The sequence below is a fragment of the Salvelinus alpinus genome, chromosome 30, assembly GCF_045679555.1.
Source record: "Salvelinus alpinus chromosome 30, SLU_Salpinus.1, whole genome shotgun sequence".
NCBI lineage: Eukaryota > Metazoa > Chordata > Actinopteri > Salmoniformes > Salmonidae > Salvelinus > Salvelinus alpinus.
Window position 1 is genome coordinate 14289351 of NC_092115.1, and position 17713 is coordinate 14307063.

General features: G+C 42.1%; 1 protein-coding gene across 2 annotated transcripts; it reads right to left on the reverse strand.

The window, feature by feature from the left end:
- Positions 1–1283: 1283 nt before the first annotated feature.
- LOC139560671 (septin-2B-like) lies at positions 1284–16452 on the reverse strand. 2 transcript variants are annotated; one of them, XM_071377672.1, is made up of 13 exons: positions 16308–16452; positions 13480–13519; positions 12431–12545; positions 10984–11070; positions 10672–10795; positions 10141–10275; positions 6667–6784; positions 6283–6384; positions 5738–5883; positions 5181–5264; positions 3352–3424; positions 3033–3130; positions 1284–2715 (listed from the first exon to the last, which is right to left on the reverse strand). In XM_071377672.1, exons 2-12 carry the CDS (start codon positions 13501–13503, stop codon positions 3044–3046), a joined length of 1095 nt encoding a protein of 364 aa, XP_071233773.1. In that variant the 5' UTR covers positions 13504–13519; positions 16308–16452; the 3' UTR covers positions 1284–2715; positions 3033–3043. The 2 variants fall into 2 exon arrangements, with proteins under 2 accessions (XP_071233773.1, XP_071233772.1); XM_071377671.1 differs by having other exon boundaries at positions 5148–5264.
- Between the last annotated feature and the right edge of the window lie 1261 nt (positions 16453–17713).

The window sequence follows — 17713 nt, forward strand, 5'->3', positions numbered from 1 at the left end:
TGCTGATGCCTACAGAAGATGTCTAGTGATGACCACCAGGATGGCATAGTAGAACTCCGTTGGGGTGCGGGCGATGCCAATCTGGTCAAACATTCTCAGTGGGAGGCACCTTGGCAGCAGCTCTGCCACATCACTCTGCTTCAGGACACCGGTGATCAACAGCACCACGTTCTCAATCATGTAGCTGTAGCATGGAGACAAGGACAGGAATAGTGTGGGCCTAGTTCCAATTAATTTCAAATGCTTCCTTTACTTTCTACGTCAAATCAACCACTGATATACAAAGATTTAATGGGTGAACGTGCTATGAAATATTGCCTTCGCTTCCAGTCATCTGTTGCCTTCACATTCAGATCAGTGATTACCTCAATCAAGGGAGAAAGGAAACATTTTGTAGAAATAAGCTTTTCTGCGGTTAGTATTGTTTTGGCCAGCATACCAACTAAGCTTTAAATAATATATACATTTGGATTAGTGTGAGGAGCTCTTTTACATGTTCTCCATTGATGAACGTTGCATTTCAAACTGAACAGGATAACTCATGAATCTAAATAGATGGGCAAATAAAACACGTTAATGTATTTTTTTCCTCCCCAATTTCATGCTATCCAAATTGGTGGGCAAATAACATTTTAAGAGGAAAGAAGTCAGTTGAATGGATCAGTGACGGCCAAGAAGCTAGCAGAAAGAGGTAAGAGGAGGAACATACGAATGTTTTGTTTAGCATATTTCACATAAATCAAAATCCGTAGTAGATTTGAGGCCAAGGTTACTGGCATACATATACTTAGTCAAGGAAGGTGTAGCGACTCAGGCAGACAAGACAGCCAGCCAACGAACCTGCATGCCAGAGGCAAGGAGACATGTGAGGTTGTGACAGTGATATAGTCGAGGAAGGTGGAGGGGCAGTAGAAGTGAGTTTAGTCAGCATGTTCTCCTTCAGTCTGTGGTCGACGAATGACACGGTCAAATCAACCTGAGGTGAACTGGCAATATCTTACTGTATCGAGTCAGAAGCCACTGGGAGAACATTACCAGACTGAAGATATGGTAATCTGTAAAAATAAAATCTGGATAGAAGATTAGATAAGGATTTATCCTGTGGCTAGACGAGCCACTTAGGCTTGAGGTGTGGTATATTTACCACAAGGGCTGTTCTTAGACAATGTGAAGCAGAATGCCTTGATACAGCCTTTAGCTGTTGTATATTGGCCATATACAAGCCCCAGAATGACAAATGACGCAAACTAGAATCTAGCTCTAATAAAAACATTAATACTAGATGGTATACATCAAGGGTTTTATTTGACAGTTATTAGATAAAAACAGCATAAACTGGAATGTTAAGAACAGTGGCTTGGCTTGAGGGAGATATGGGCAAAGCTGGTGACAAACAAACCAGATCGCCATGACAATGGCCATAGCAACAAACTGGTCCTGTCCAACATCCAAATGTCAGTCTTAATTGACACACAGCCATAAAGGATATGGATAGATATCATATAACACGAAGTACAGTGTGCCTTTACAGCATGACCACACAGACTAGATGCACTTTATTCCACAATCATCAATATCACAGGGGACACACACGAAGAAAAGCAATGTCACCTGCAATGCATGAGCCTGGTCCGAACATCACAGTAATTCAATTTACTTTCAGTTCGCCAGGACTTTCGCTTCAAATGTCAAATGACTTTACAATATGTTAAAACCTGGGGGCATAGGGAGCCTGGGCCCATATTCTGAGTGTCTCAGAGCAGGAGTGCTGATCTAGGATCAGCCCTTATGAAAAAAGATTGCAGTACAACTGAGGTATGCTGCATCCAAAATAACACTTTCTTACTGCAGTAATGTTACAGTTATTCTGCAATTACTGTGTCCAAAATACCACGGTCGACTGCAGTTACAAAACCGCAAACTTTTCTTTGTGAGGTAGGTCCGCCAGTCTATATAACCATATTCATAACGATCTAAAAGACTAGACAGATTCTAGATCTGCACTCCTACTCACACTTTACAGGCCCAGGATTTATAGAGGCACATACTGTAAAAAACACCTAGGTATGTCTCCTTCATTGGTTCAGGGCTACAGGATGACTGGGAAGGTCACAGTGTCATGCATTTCAGTCATAACCAGTCATTTCAACACAACATGAGACAGGGTTAAGTGTTGCATGCAGGGGAGTGGGAGAAAGAACCCTGTCAATGAATCCATGGATTAAGAAAATAATTTAGCTGCTTTTCGAAAGACTAGATCTTTAAAGAATTCGCCAACTTTGGCATGACAACCATTAAAGAAAAAAAACATTTTAGCTGTATGGCTCCATGAAAGACAGAAGAGAGTTGCTAACTAAGTTGTGCTTTCCACTTGTAACTTGGAGCCACAGTTGGCAACATGATTGATCATTTTGTGAGTGGTTTTAGATGGGGCCAAGTGGACAGCCTTGAAGAGCAGCAGCTTTCGGCTTTCTCAACAGAAAAAAAAAAAAGTAACAATAGAAGAAAGTGTAAATATAAAACATAATACTGCTTATATAAAAATTAAGAAAAACAAAAACAAAAAAAACTCAATAATTCCAAGTAGGAGCGAAATAAACTAAAAAGTGGCAAGCAGTACGAGACAAGGACCAGTTAACTTTCTCATTTTCACACCCTTCTCTTCTGCAATCCTTCCATCCATGTCTGGTCAAGCTCAAATAACAGCTTGAAAACCTGCAAGGAAAGACAATACCATCAAATTCTGACTTGTATTTCCTAACTTTGGATGTATATGAACACTCAAGGGATCAACAAAATCTGCTCGAGTATCTCTGAATAGGTCATAAAAAGAATATTTACCACTTAGCAGACACTTATCCAAAGAGACTTACAATGCAGAGAGTTTAAATATTGTACTGTGTTTATTTTATACAGGTATTGAACCCACGACCTTGGCAATATAGACATACAGGTCCACAATATGCCAGGGTACATTTCAGTCTTCACAGCACAGCTTGGTTGTGTTTAGTGTCAAATGGACTTGTTGTTACCGTGGTGTATTTCACACATGCTGGACATCTCCCGCGCCGTCAGGCTTGATTTGCATCTGAGCCTGCATCTTGGTAATCATCTCCTGCATCCTCCTCAGCTGCACAGAACACAAAACAGCATTATGACCAACACATAGAAGAGTGACTAAAATCCCCATCCCCCCTCAAAACAACTACCTTTATCGCATGAAATAAACAGATCAGTCATTCAAGTTTGTGTGATACTCCCATAAAAGGTGATATTTGAACAGACAGAGGGAGACAGACATAGTAGAACGGTAGTGGTGAATGAGAGGGATATGAATGGTTAGCTATTTACCTCAGCCTCCTTCTCCTGCAGGATCATGTCCTTGTCCATTTCCTCCGGCTCAGGCCCCTGGCCCTGCCCCTGCCTGGAACACAGACACAGGTTTGGTGAGTTTGGCTCTTTAGGCTGAAGGCCCAATCATTGGGGAGACTTACCGTAAATATCCGAAGATGGACACCTCGTACATTTCAAGTTCTTGCAAGTCTGTTTTTACATAGTTTGTGCAATCAGAAGAAAATACACACTTCAATACTCTCATTGTCATTCATAGAATGAGCAGAAAAGGTAGAGGAGTGAAAACCCCACCGTGCATAGGAGGTCTCTGGAAGGCAGTTTAGTAAAAGCCCAAATCTGGGGGGGGTGTGTGTGTGTGTGTAGTTTCCAGCATTTAAGCAGACGTGACGAAAGCAACACGTAGAAAGAACGGCAGGAGGTTAATCACTCAGAGAGAAACAGATTTGAGGGGGGGGGGTAGAGCAGTGGACAGCTGGCTGCTAAAGTGAAAGAGGGCAAGCTGCAGAAGCAAGAAGAGAGGGTCGGGGGGGTACCTCCAACAGTTCACTCATGGGATTGGACAGACCAGAGCATCATTGGGCTGATGACAAGTCAATGGGAAGGCAGTAAAATCACTCCCTTCTCCTGGATTGGCTATAGGGGAAGGTCTCAAAAAATCCAGAGGGTCCACACTCCTAGAGTTATATGATACCCATACAACCTATATACTGGTTAAAAACCCATAGTCCACTAGGATATTCAACCATAACTCACTACCAAGGTCCAATTGTTGTGGAATATACATCCAAAATTATACATCCTGTTAAAAAAAAAAAATGTATTTTACAACAGCGTAATGTTAATGACTTTTAATGCTGATGATCACCTAACTACGTATTGACAGAAGTTTGCCCCAGATAAGTGGCACTGTCTGACTGAGACACTGGATTAGTTATCTGCGGTTATGGAACCCCTACCTGTCCCAGACCTGCTGTTTTCAATTCTTAATGATCGGCTATGAAAAGCCAACTGACATTTATTCCTGATTATTATTTGACCATGCTTGTCATTTATGAACATTTTGAAAATCTTGGCTCTCTAATTCTCTCCTTCTCTCTTTCTTTCTCTCTCTCGGAGGACCTGAGCCCTGGGACCGTGCGTCGGGGCTGCCGGGCGTGATGGCTCCTTGCTGTCCCCAGTCCACCTGGCCTTGCTGCTATTCCAGTTTCAGCTGTTCTGCCTGCGGTTATGGAACCGCCACCTGTCCCGGACCTGCTATTCTCAACTCTTGATGATCGGCTATGAAAAGCCAACTGAAAATTATTCATGATTATTATTTGACCATGCTTGTCACTTATGAACATTTTGAACATCTTGGCATAGTTCTGTTATAATCTCCACCCAGCACAGCCAGAAGAGGACTGGCCACCCCTCATAGCCTGGTTCCTCTCTAGGTTTCTTCCTAGGTTTTGGCCTTTCTAGGGAGTTTTTCCTAGCCACCGTGCTTCTACACCTGCATTGCTTGCTGTTTGGGGTTTTAGGCTGGGTGTCTGTACAGCACTTCGAGATATTAGCTGATGTACGAAGGGCTATATAAAATAAACTTGATTTGATTTATCTGATTTATAAAGACAATGAATGGGTAAGTCATTCAATTCCAAGTCAGTCAAGTGAGTCTTGTGTTAAAATTGTATCAACATCATCTGTTATATTCAGCTGTGTACGTGGCATTAAGTATTTGGCTGTATATTATATTACTAGGCATGGAAGGTTTGGGGGGGGGGGTGTAGAAAGGCAAGCAGACAGGTACGTACGCAGGAGACATAACGTAACCATGAGAGGACAACCTTCCGCCCCGTTTGAGGCGCTCCGAGCGGAAGTTCTCGTAGTGCAGGTCCTGGGTCACCTCCTGCAGATCCTGCATGTGGGTGCTGCGGATGGATAGGCATCAATCAATCAATGAAGCACTAAACCAATGACTTAACTCAAGTTAGTCGATCACAAAAGGCTTACCTCATAATGGAATCGCCAAGCAGTATGTGAGACAGGACAGCCACTACTTATGACTGATAAGTAACGGATTGATAAAACACACACTTATGGCCGTGGCAGCGAATACGGATTTTTCACGTGCATAAATCTCTGCATCTTAAGCTACGGCAAATCGGGTTCCAGGAAATCCGGAACCACAGCCACTCTGTTTTTACAACTGACACAGCTTTGTAACAGACAAGCATTCATCAATAGAGTATAAACTAAATCAACCATGAACACTAAATCAAAATCGCCATCAATTTCAAATCAGGATTCTCAAGCTGTTATTCATGTCTGATTTACAAAGATCGCAGAGCAGCTCCTCAGACAATAAGGCCCAGTGCAGTCCACCCATCTCTAACCCACTCACATCAGCATGGTGCGCAGCTTGAGGAAGTCGTTGTGCTCGGGGTTTTCCACTTCCACCACGCCCCAGGGGTACAGGCGACCCCGCACCTTCTTCCCCTTGGCCTCGATCTGCTGGTTGGAGCCCACCACCGCAAAGGGAATACTGGCCTAGGGGAGGAGAAAGGAGGATGAGGAAAGAGCGGAGGTTAATGGTTCAAATAGCTACCATGTTCTATTCAGTATGTGGCCCGTGCAGGATTCAAACCCACAACCCTAAATCAACCAACGTGAGACTTTTTAAAATGTATGTAGTTCTGTCCTTGAGCTGTCCTTGTCTATTAATGTTCTGTATGAAGTCATGTCTCATGCTTTGTGTGGACCCCAGGAAGAGTAGCTGCTGCTTCCTTAACAGCTAATGAGGATCCTTTGGTGTTACCAAAACACTGAGCTAAGATTGAAAAATATTTATTTTGGGGGGGGAAAAATCTAATAAATGTAAGGAAAGACCTTTTTGCATTAGGAATCTTTGTAAGGAGATAAATTAGTTGAGGTGGAGGAGAGGGTTACTTTGAGAGTCCTGGTCTGCTCCTTGAATTCTTCGTCCTCGTCAGACTCTGCGTCAGGGAGGTGATATATCTTGATACTATGCTCATCAATCTCATCCAGGATCTATAACAACATGGAGGAAGGAAAAGTCATTTTGGCCATTTACTTTAACTGCGCTTTAACTTTTGATGAGTGTGTGTGATATATACACATACACACACCTTTGTTCCAGAGGGATTACTTAAAACAATACAGGCACATGGTGCAGTTGTGTCTGAAGTACGATAGCTACATCCACATACCTTTTTTGACAACACTTAACCTGTTCTCCTATCGTATACTTTTGAGAGTCAAGACCTATAATATGTGTCCTACCCTGACATTGAGCAAAACTGTGTTTCCTACCCTGCGCTTGAGCCTCTCCCTCTCTCGCAGGGTGAGTGTGTCGGCCTTAGCGATGACAGGGACCACGTTGACTTTGTTGTGGATGGCCTTCATGAACTGCACATCCAGAGGCTTCAGCCTGAGAGAGAAAGGGAGAGCGGGATGGTGTAAGAACTGGAAATTCCACAGGGGGGTGCTCATGTAAAGTCAAGGTAAACTAAAATGTTGAAAATGTGATGGTTAGTATTATATTGTCAAGACTGGCATTGGTGTGTGTCTTAGGGTTGGGCAACATCAACCTTTGTCCTATTGTGATAAAGCATTGGCACCCATAAAATCTTGGTATACAATGTTATCGCCCCCTATTGGCCAACCCAATATTTTTTCACTTTTTTTTTAAAGAGCTAAAAGGAACGAGAGGACTCATGACAAAATATATTTTTTGTAGCCTATTCCTCTGTTAGAGCAGTGGCACGAAAGAGGTGTGCGTGCCAACGAGCAAGTGACAGTTAATGAGCCTCGGTGGCTGTGCGTCGTGTGATGGGTTGTGAATCATCAAGGGCCCGGCTACAGCCACGCAACTCTGCTGTCCCCAGAACTGGATAATTATTCAATGATTCATGTTTTTGCCTAATCTTCCACTTATTATTAGGCCTAGGCTTCTATACATTGTAGGTAGGCTTATATACAGTGCATTCGGAAAGTATTCAGTCCCATTGACTTTCCACATTTTGTTACATTACAGCCTTGTTATAACATGGATTCAATTAAATGTTTTCCTCATCAAGCTACACAAAATACCCAATAACAACAAAGCAAAAACAGGTGAAGATTTTTTTTGCTAATTTATTTAAAAAACAAAACAGAAATACCTTACTTACATAAGTATTCAGACCCTTTGCTATGATACTCAAAATTGAGCTCAGGTGCATTCTGTTTCCATTTATCATTCCTGAGATGTTTCTACCACTTGATTGGAGTCTACCTGTGGTAAATTCAATTGATTGGACATGATTTGGAAAGGCACAGACCAGTCTAGATAAGGTCCCACAGTTGACAGTGCATGTCAGAACCTTCCAGAAGGACAACTATCTCTGCAGCACTCCCCCAATCAGGCCTTTATGGTAGAGTGGCCAGACAGGAGCCACTCCTCAGTAATAAGCACATGACAGCCCACTTGGGCACCTAAAGGACTCAGACCATGACATTTCTCTGGTCTGATGAAACCAAGATTGAACTCTTTGGCCTGAATGACAAGTGTCATGTCTGGAGGAAACCTGGCACCATCCCTACGGTGAAGCATGGTGGTGGCAGAATCATGCTCTCCGGATGGTTTTCAGCGGCAAGGACTGAGAGACTAGTCAGGATCGAGGGAAAGATGAACGGAGCAAAGTACAGAGAGATCCTTGATGTAAACCTGCTCCAAAGCGCTCAGGATCTCAGACTGGGGCGATGGTTCACCTTCCAACAGGACAACAACCCTAAGCACACAGCTAAGACAACGCAGGAGTGGATTTGGGGCAAGTCAATGTCCTCGATTGACTCAGCCAGAGCCCGGATTTGAACCCCATCTAACATCTCTGGAGGGACCTGTAAATAGCTGTGCAGCGACACTCCCCATCAAACCTGACAAAGCTTGAGAAGATCTGCAGATAAGAATGGGAGAAACTCCCAAAATACAGGTGTGCCAAGCTTGTAGCATCATACCCAAGAAGATTAGGCTGTAATTACTGCCAAAAGCACTTCAACAAAGTACTGTGTGAAGGGTCTGAATACTTATGTAAATGTGAGAGTTTTTTTTACTTTTAATACATTTGACAAAATGAATAAAAACCTGTTTTTACCATGTCATTATGGGGTATGGTGTGTAGATTGATTAGGAAAAAAACGATTTAATCAATTTTAGAACAAGGCTGTAACGTAACAAAATGTGGAAAAAGTCATGTGGTCTGAACACTTTCCAAATGCACTGTATATGCCAGTTAGGCTATACACCCCTTTTAAAGCGGATTAACGTGCTTAAAATTAAGAATTGACTTGGCCACTTTAGTTGTGAGACAAACCTTAAAGCATATAGGCCTATGGGCTAGGCTACATTAAAAAAAAGGCTTTGTTTCTTATGCTGGGCATCATTCACAAGTGATATATAATCCACAAGCGATAGTTAATATTGTCACCCATCAGACTATTCTTGATTTAATCTTGTCTTTACATATACTAAATAATGTGTGTAACATTTGTTTTGATTTAGACTGGACCATTATCATGCACCTGTATTGAAACATGGGCAGCAGGAAAAAATATCATCCATGCACTTAAACGGCAAATGGAGGACGCTTTTCCCCGTGGTTTGTTTTCATGCCAGCCAGGTAGGCTATACTACTGTTGTAAAGAGAAGCAATGTGCTTAAATATTAGGAAAGTTGATAAATAAAAGTAGGCCTAGCCTATAGAAAGCTGATGGGATCCTCTTTTTACAAGGCCATCACTGTTTTCTCACACAATTGCATTGCCTATAGAAATGTTGCGCAACATGAGCTCATGGGCTCTCATGAAGTGTTTGATTGGATTTTCTAATAAAATTTGCATTGATGTCAGAGTGATTAGAGGGAGAATAGAGTGCTGAGTACCAGGCAGTTAGCACGTTTGGTAGGCTATTAATGACCAGCAGAAACAGAGCTTGACTAAACTTGACAGACGTCATAACTCGTGACCAGTGGTGTGACGGTAATACGGTCACCGTAACAACCCTAGACGGAGCTTTTCACCAAAGCAGCGCAAAATGTCCAGTCAGATTTTTTATTTTTTTTTGTCTCTCTCAATATCAGATGATCTAGGACATATAGCCAAACGCCTATATTGTTTTTTAAAGCGGTGTCAAATTATTTTAAAAGCACAATTTGTTATTTTCTCTCCATTTTGATGTGACTATTATTTCAGTTTTTGTGCATACTTGCTTTTCTCCTGCCACGCTACCTCATATTAAAACAATACATTTTTGCTATTATTTTCTTCTGAAATAGACATTTTCTCCATATCATGCTTCTTTAGACCTGTCTAAAATAAATAAATGGATTTATTTTGAAGGTGTAGGTTAGATTACATAGATTTATGAAACTTTTAAAAATTACTTGTAAGCTGTGTGTGAAAGCCAGGAGATGTTAAATGTGTTTGTTAATTAACGGTCAATTACTGTGAGACTGACAGTTATTTGCTTGACAATCACCAGCTGACAAAATTGTGACCCGCCACAGCCCTAACTCTGTCTACAGTGTTTTCTTGCATTCTATGAATTGTTTAAAACAAATGTATTGAAAAAGGTTACGCAGGCTATAGCATGGCCCTGCTATGGGTTGCCCAGTCAGCTCTATACTGTCTGGTGCCAGTCAAGTTGAAATAGGCTATGCATTGTCGGTCACGTCACCATCGATGATGGCTGTCAATCAGCTTCAAAATCCGATACGGTCACCGTGTGTGTGTGTGTGTGTGTGTGTACCCATGGCCCAGCGGGGAGATGAAATAGAAGCAGCAGTGAACGCGGTTGTCCACGATGTGCCGGCGGTTCAGACCACTCTCGTCGTGGAGGTATCTCTCAAACTGGTCGTCGATGTAGGCGATGATGGTGCTGAAACTGGGGGAGAAGAGGAGCACGGTGGTGGTACCATGTAGTTAAACGCCTTGTGACATTGTCGTCCCTTGTTACCACAGCAACAAAGTCTAAATATATCATAAAACTTTATGAAAACAAATTTGATTTTTGATCTTTATTTAAAACGTTAGGGTTAGGTATAAGGTTAGAAGCGTGTTGAAGGTTAGGGTTAAAATCAATTCTATAAATAGGAGAGGTTGAGCCATAATTAGGACTTTGTGGCAACCATATGACATGGGTACAAAAGACATCAACTGTATTCCAGCAATAACATATTTGTCCATGCACAAACAGATGTAGCTTATCATGGAGAAATAAAGTTATTACATTTGAATGGACAGGATCAGGTCCCCTGTCTATACAACCATAGTGGCGTACCAGTCCTGGCTGTTGATGGCGTCACCGTATCCGGGCGTGTCCACCACAGTGAGGCGGAGCTTCACCCCTCGCTCCTCAATCTCAACCGTAGATGCTTCGATCTGAACCGTGCGCTCAATCTTCTCTGTGGATTACAATTAAAAGGAGATAAAAAGGTTTTTACTTTCTAGATACTCTTGAGGCCACTGAATAAATGAGGGGTGATTTGGCATAATTGGTTTTAAAACTGACTCCCATTAGGTTATGCAGGAACAAATGACCTTTTGGAGTAACAGCTGGGAGTGTGGCCGTGGTATGTGTATACGGTCATACCTGCTGCTCCGGGGATGATTCTCTCTGGGTAGAGATCAGTGAGGAACAAGCTGTTGATGAGGGTGGACTTCCCCAGACCAGACTCACCTAAACACAACACACAGAATCAATATAAACACTATCATTCCGTTCCAAAAAAGGGACCAAATTAAAAACAGAATAGAACAGATTATATTGTGCCTGCATGGCAAAACAGCCAATATAAAGGCAATATAACCAATATATCTGATTACTTTTAAGTCTACAAACCACAAATACTACAATCTACAAAATGTGTGCAGGGTTTTTCTTTTTACACAAAATACCCAATATAGCCCGCTAGTTGGCAGACATCCAGCCTGGACTCTGTATATTAGCCAAGCACTAACCAATGATACACATTAGGCCTCATAGCCTGGGAAATGCATTAAGCTGGCAGTAAAACCACATTTTTCTAAACACAGTCACACACAGACACTTTCCAGCAGCAGAGGCCTGTCCAGCACACAGGACCACATTCCAGTCTGGTTTATTTTAAGGCAGAGGGGATACGTGTACAATAGGGCTCTCCTCCTCCCCTACAACACAGACAAATAGGGAGATGAGAGAAAGGAAAACTAATTTCACACAGCTAAACCAGAGGACCCAGAGAAACCCTGCCTCCATCCGTTTACATAGAGACTGTCTGCAGCTGGACTCAACTGTGACCTAAACCAGGACCTCTGACATCATCCCTGACACATCCCACTCTCAGACACACACGTATGCCGAACACACACACACAAAAACACTAAAGGAAGTGATGAGATATGGAACAGTGATTACTGACAGATGTGGGGAGGGTGGGAAATGTGAAAATGGTGAGGCTATGAGAAGAGGAAATGAATGCGTTTGTCAACTAGCAAACAACTGTCTGGGCTTACAGTCAAAGAAGTCACATTCCATTCTGTCGACAGCATGAACTGATGCATAACTGCTTAGCACAAACTAGGCCTAATCCCAGTTAGATTTTGTTTCTGTAAAAATAAATGTAAAAAACATTTTAAAAAGCCTGTACACAGTACATATGTTTCGTAAGGAAGAGATGCTATCCACCCACTCCAAATGAAGAGGAAAAAGGAAATGCGTATCCAAAATGTTAATTGCTTACTGTTGCCGTTCCATTCCTAAAACGCTTATGATATGCCAAAACTGCGTGAACATGATCATTTTGGCACACATTCCCCATTCGAAGGCCAAGGCTCCTTAATCTCTACTGAACTGAGGAAAGAACTGCAGCAAAAAAAAATGTCTGACTCACCGACAACCAAAGACAGTGGTTTTGTGCAAAGCTCAAAACCACTGGAGTACGCATTCTGTCTAAGGCCCAACTAAAGGAACTATAGCTAGCTACTGCATACAAACAATACAACACTCGCCATACAAAAATACCAGACATTATATAGGTTACAAATATTGTGACACTCACCAACTACCATGAGGGTGAACTCAAAGCCCTTTTTGACCGACTTGCGGTGCACCTGGTTGGGCAGGTTGGCAAAGCCAACATACCCCGGGGTCTCTGGATTGGTAAACTGACCCTGCTGTAAAACATGAGACCACCACATGTCCATTAGAACCCCAGTCATTCAACCCAGGAATAGAGTAAGTAAACATTTCATTTTATTCAACATTCTGCCTTGTAGCGCTTTTGAGATTAAACTTTCCTTATCCAAATGCTCATTGATGCCCAACATATAATTAAATGCAATTCAACGTCGGGTCTTCAGGCTAGGATGGACCTACAGTATATTATAGTAATTACATCTGTGGGTTGTGCAAATCACAGCAAACATTACAACCAGCAATTAGGTAGCTACTCAAAAGAATCAGCTGTACACAAATTAACTTTGTCTTGTCTCTGGAATGCATTCCCATGTTTATGGCCCTAACAGGCCTATACATAACCAGGGAGAATGTGCAGTCTAGCTAAAGGGTTTAAAGTTAGGCCTAGGCCGATCTTTTCAGTTTATGAACAGATGTAAGGAAGGGATTATTACACTACCTTTCTATAATATAGCTAGACTAAGCTCATACATTGGAAATGCCATTACTGTTCACGGCTTTGTATAACTAGTGCTCCCCCTCTGTGAACAAGGGGCAGGACTGAGTGAAGCCTGAGATGGCAGCGTTCTCATGGAGCCTTTCGACACAGGTCAAGGCACAACTGTGAGTCCTGGGGAAGGAAGTTGCTGCCTGGACACTGGCAGCATCTGCTTGAGTGGCCATGCATTCTGCAATTAAGACCCCAAATGGCTTTAGGCCCAATGGTTTAATTCTATTAAATCCTAATTTGCCAAAGCAGATCACATCATGTTAGTGTAGGCCAAGTACAAATAAGCAGAGGTCATTATTGGAATATTATGAGGGAATTTTTAAATGTTTTTGTTTAACCTTACTTAACTGCCTGACAGTATTACATTCAAATGAGCTGTGGGGATGCAAGCATCCTCTTATCATACTCTGTTGGGAACTTACTTTCAATTTTTCCGCCTGAGACATTTTGCGCTCTTTCAACCTGCCAGAGAACAGAGAACATTAAAACAGATGTCAAATGTCAGGTACATTACATGATCAAAAGTATGTGGATCCCTGCTCGTCAAACATCTCATTCCAAACTCATGGGCATTAATATGTTGGTATGTTAATATGCACATTTGTGGCCTGCTGGAGGTCATTTTGCAGGGCTCTGGCAGTGCACCTCCTTGCACAAAGGCGGAGGTAGCGGTCCTGCTGCTGGGTTGTTGCCCTCCTACGGCCTCCTCCACGTCTCCTGATGTACTGGCCTGTCTCCTGGTAGCGCCTCCATGCTCTGGACACTACGCTGACAGACACAGCAAACCTTTTTGCCACAGCTCGCATTGATGTGCCATCCTGGATGAACTGCACTACCTGAGCCACTTGTGTGGGTTCTAGACTCCATCTCATGCTACCACTAGAGTGAGAGCACCGCCAGCATTCAAAAGTGACCAAAACATCAGCCAGGAAGCATAGGAACTGAGAAGTGGTCTGTGGTCACCACCTGCAGAATCACTCCTTTTTTGGGGGTGTCTTGCTAATTGCCTATAATTTCCACCTTTTGTCTATTCCATTTGCACAACAGCATGTGGAATTTATTGTCAATCAGTGTTGCTTCCTAAGTGGACAGTTTGATTTCATAGAAGTGTGATTGACTTGGAGTTACATTGTGTTGTTTAAGTGTTCCCTTAATTTTTTTGAGCAGTGTATAATAGCCTCCACTCATCTGGGAAGGCTTTGCACTAGATGTTGGAACATTGCTGCAGAGACTTCCTTCCATTCATCCACAAGAGCATTAGTGAGGTCGGGCACTAATGTGGGAGCGATTGTGCAGGCCAGTCAAGTTCTCGACTGGCCTGCAGTCGACAAACAATGTCTGTATGGACCTCGCTTTGTACACGGCATTGTCATGCTGAAATAGGAAAGGGCCTTCGCAAACTGTTGCCACAAAGTTGAAAGCACAGAATCGTCTAGAATGTCATTGTATGCGTCACTGGAACTAAGGGGCCTAGCCCAAACCATGAAAAACAGGCATAGAGCATTATTCCACCTCCACCAAACTTTACAATTGGAACTATGCATTGGGGTAGCTAGTGTTCTCCGGGCAACCGCCAAACCCAGATTCATCCGTCGGACTGCCAGATGGTGAAGCGTGATTCATCACTACAGAGAACGCATTTCCACTGCTCCAGAGCGCAATGGCAGCGAGCTTTACACCATTCCAGCCGACACTTGGCATTGCACATGGTGAATTTAGGGCTGTGAGCAGCTGCTCGGTCATGGAAATCCATTTCATGAAGCTCCCAACGAACAGTTATTGTGCTGATGTAGCTTCCAGAGGCAGTATGGAGCCCGGTAGTGAGTGTTGCAACTGACAGACAGACAACTTTTTAATTTTATTTTACTAGGCAAGCCAGTTAAGAAGAAATTCTTATTTACAATGACGGCCTCTCAAAAGGCCGGGGGCCTGGGATTCAACTTTTACACGCTTCAGGGGTCCCGTTCTGGGTGCTTGAGTGGCTACCTCTTCGCGGCTAGCCGTTGTTGCTCCTAGACATTTCACAATAACAGCACTTACAGTTGACCAGAACAGAAATTGTACAAACTGACTTGTTAGAAAGGTGGCATCCTATGAAAGTGCCACATTGAAAGTCACTGAGCTCTTCAGTAAGCTGCCAATGTTTGTCTATGGAGATTGCATGGATGTGTGCTCGATTTTATACACCTGTCAGCAACGGTGTGGCTGAAACAGCCGAATCCACTAGTTTGAAGGGGTGTCCACATACTTTTGTATATATAGTGTACTTCTGTTTTCAGTAGAACATGCAAATACTATATCAATAGGCCTATTAATTACTTCAAGAGAATGACAACTGTGTACACTAACAAAATGGAGGACGGCATAGCCTACATGATTTAGGGGACTGTGAGAGACAGGAAGTCTGCTCTCTGCTCAGAATGACTTTTCAAAAGAATGTCTCACCACAAAAAAAACAGCCATCCCGTACAACTTTTTTTGACACTCACTTCACAAATGCATTTGTTTCTCAAGCTGGTTCTGCCTCCAATTCTGTACTTTTATTTATCTAGCTAGTAACTTTTCTATAACTAAGTAACATGTTCAAACTGGAAGTGAAATTAAATCACTTTAAGCTATTTCTTCCTACAGTTAGTGGAAAATTTGACTTCATCACAAGTCAGCTGACAGACTCTGAAGAGGCCAGACAAATTGACTCGAAATAGTGCCGGGCATCTTTCTTTCAAAACTCCTGAGACTGGGTTATGAAAGCGCTGTCTCAATGAATGAAAATACAACTAAATTATATTGTAGTTACTTCAAATAATGCATATCTAGCTGTCTCCATTTATCTAAATAGCACAAAACACGAGTCTATCTAGACATTGAATCGTGCTTGAGATGCCTTGAACGTTTAAATTAGTTAGCTAGCTTCTTAGCAATACACAGAGCCATGTATTTATTAAATATATGGTTCTGACAATACCTAGCCAGCGAACACGCATTTCAAGTCGGGCTGTGTAGATAAATTATGTAAATTGTGATACATTATGATTTCCAATGGTGGCTAGCTCACAATGACTCTCCGGCAAGGTGTCTAAAAGCAAGCTTTGAAAGCTAGCTAACGTTAACTTAGCTAGCCAACCACTTTGCTAAAGTAAAGGCTAGCTAACAAGCTACGTGGGATGCGACAGGAAGTTAAAGCGACGTATCTAATTCGACGAGGCAGTGAAATATTACAACTTGCTAGTAAATACAATGCAATATTTACCTTTTCGATTGTCAGTGAAAGAAAACCGAGTGAGGCTGGATGGACACCTCAAATTCCGGTACGCACGGAACAGTTACTTCTGCACAGGGACCAGAATGCATTGGGCGTTGACTGTCCTCAAATAATGCAGTGCCTTTCCAAAGATACTGATACCTAAATCGGTGGCCTTTTTATAAATAAAATCTATGACACAAATGTAATACTACTAGCTACCAAACTTTACAATTCGTACTAATATTCTTCTTCATCACCATCTTCATCGTTGTCATACTTCAAATCACAAGTTACGAAGTATTGGTCAGTCTGATCCAAAAGTCCTTCAACTTTAATCATATAGAAAGCAATTTGCCTAAAGTTTGAATAAATCTGTGGAGTACGCTACGATGATTACTAATATAATTGATTATATTAAGCCTATTTGTAATAACAGTATATTATTTTTTAAATGTTATTATTTTAAACAGGGTAACAAAGCATTTTATAAAACTGCCCAGTGCAAAATATGACAATATAAAACTCAATCATCTGCCTCACCAAAATCTGTAAAGGTCTGCAGCAGACACCCAACCATGACATCCAACCACTGGGTTGAGCCAACCTGGATGACTGCACTGGAGGGGCATTTTCAAGGCTGTGAATGAAAAGTAAGAAATAAGGTAGTCTACGATTGAGCCAGAGATGTTGAGTGTGGGACTGAGTTCATTGTCCTATATGGAGCACAAATTAAGGCCAACATTAGCCAACAGACTAGGTCTAGCTGTCTATAAACACTATCTTCACCACCCATGCCACCACTTGCAGTGCCACATCCTCATACAGTACGCCTAAATTCATTTGATAATGATGAACAGTATAGTGTCAAAGCCTAGCCATATACAGTACACTGTATGCTCAGGCTAGTCTGTGGCAGGAGGGCCGGTCATGGCTAGAGATTTTTTTTAATTTTTTTGCATTTTAGCTAACCCGCCTAACCCCTTTCCTAACCTGCTACGTTAATTATCCTAACCTGCTACGTTAATTCTCCTAACCTGCTGCGTAAATTTTCCTAACCTGCTCTGAATTTTTTTACAAAAGCAGTAGCCTTTCTAGTCAAAACCAGATGGGCCTCGGGCTCATGGCATAGCCAGAATTTCGTTGATGGGTGGGCCTGCAGAAATGTGGTTTGAATGATTTTGTTGGGGTAGCAGCTAACTTCCTTCAATTTTACACATTTTGTCATGGGGAAAAGAGAAAGTTGAACCAAACAACACAACAGCATTGTATTTATTTCTGCACAGGCCTACTACTAGCTATTTCTTTAAACAACATTGTGATAATGTATTTCATCTTCAACCAGCCTTATAATATAGCAAGCTTGCTCCCGGTAGAATTTGTGCAAGACCAAACATTTTTTAACAAGAATATTA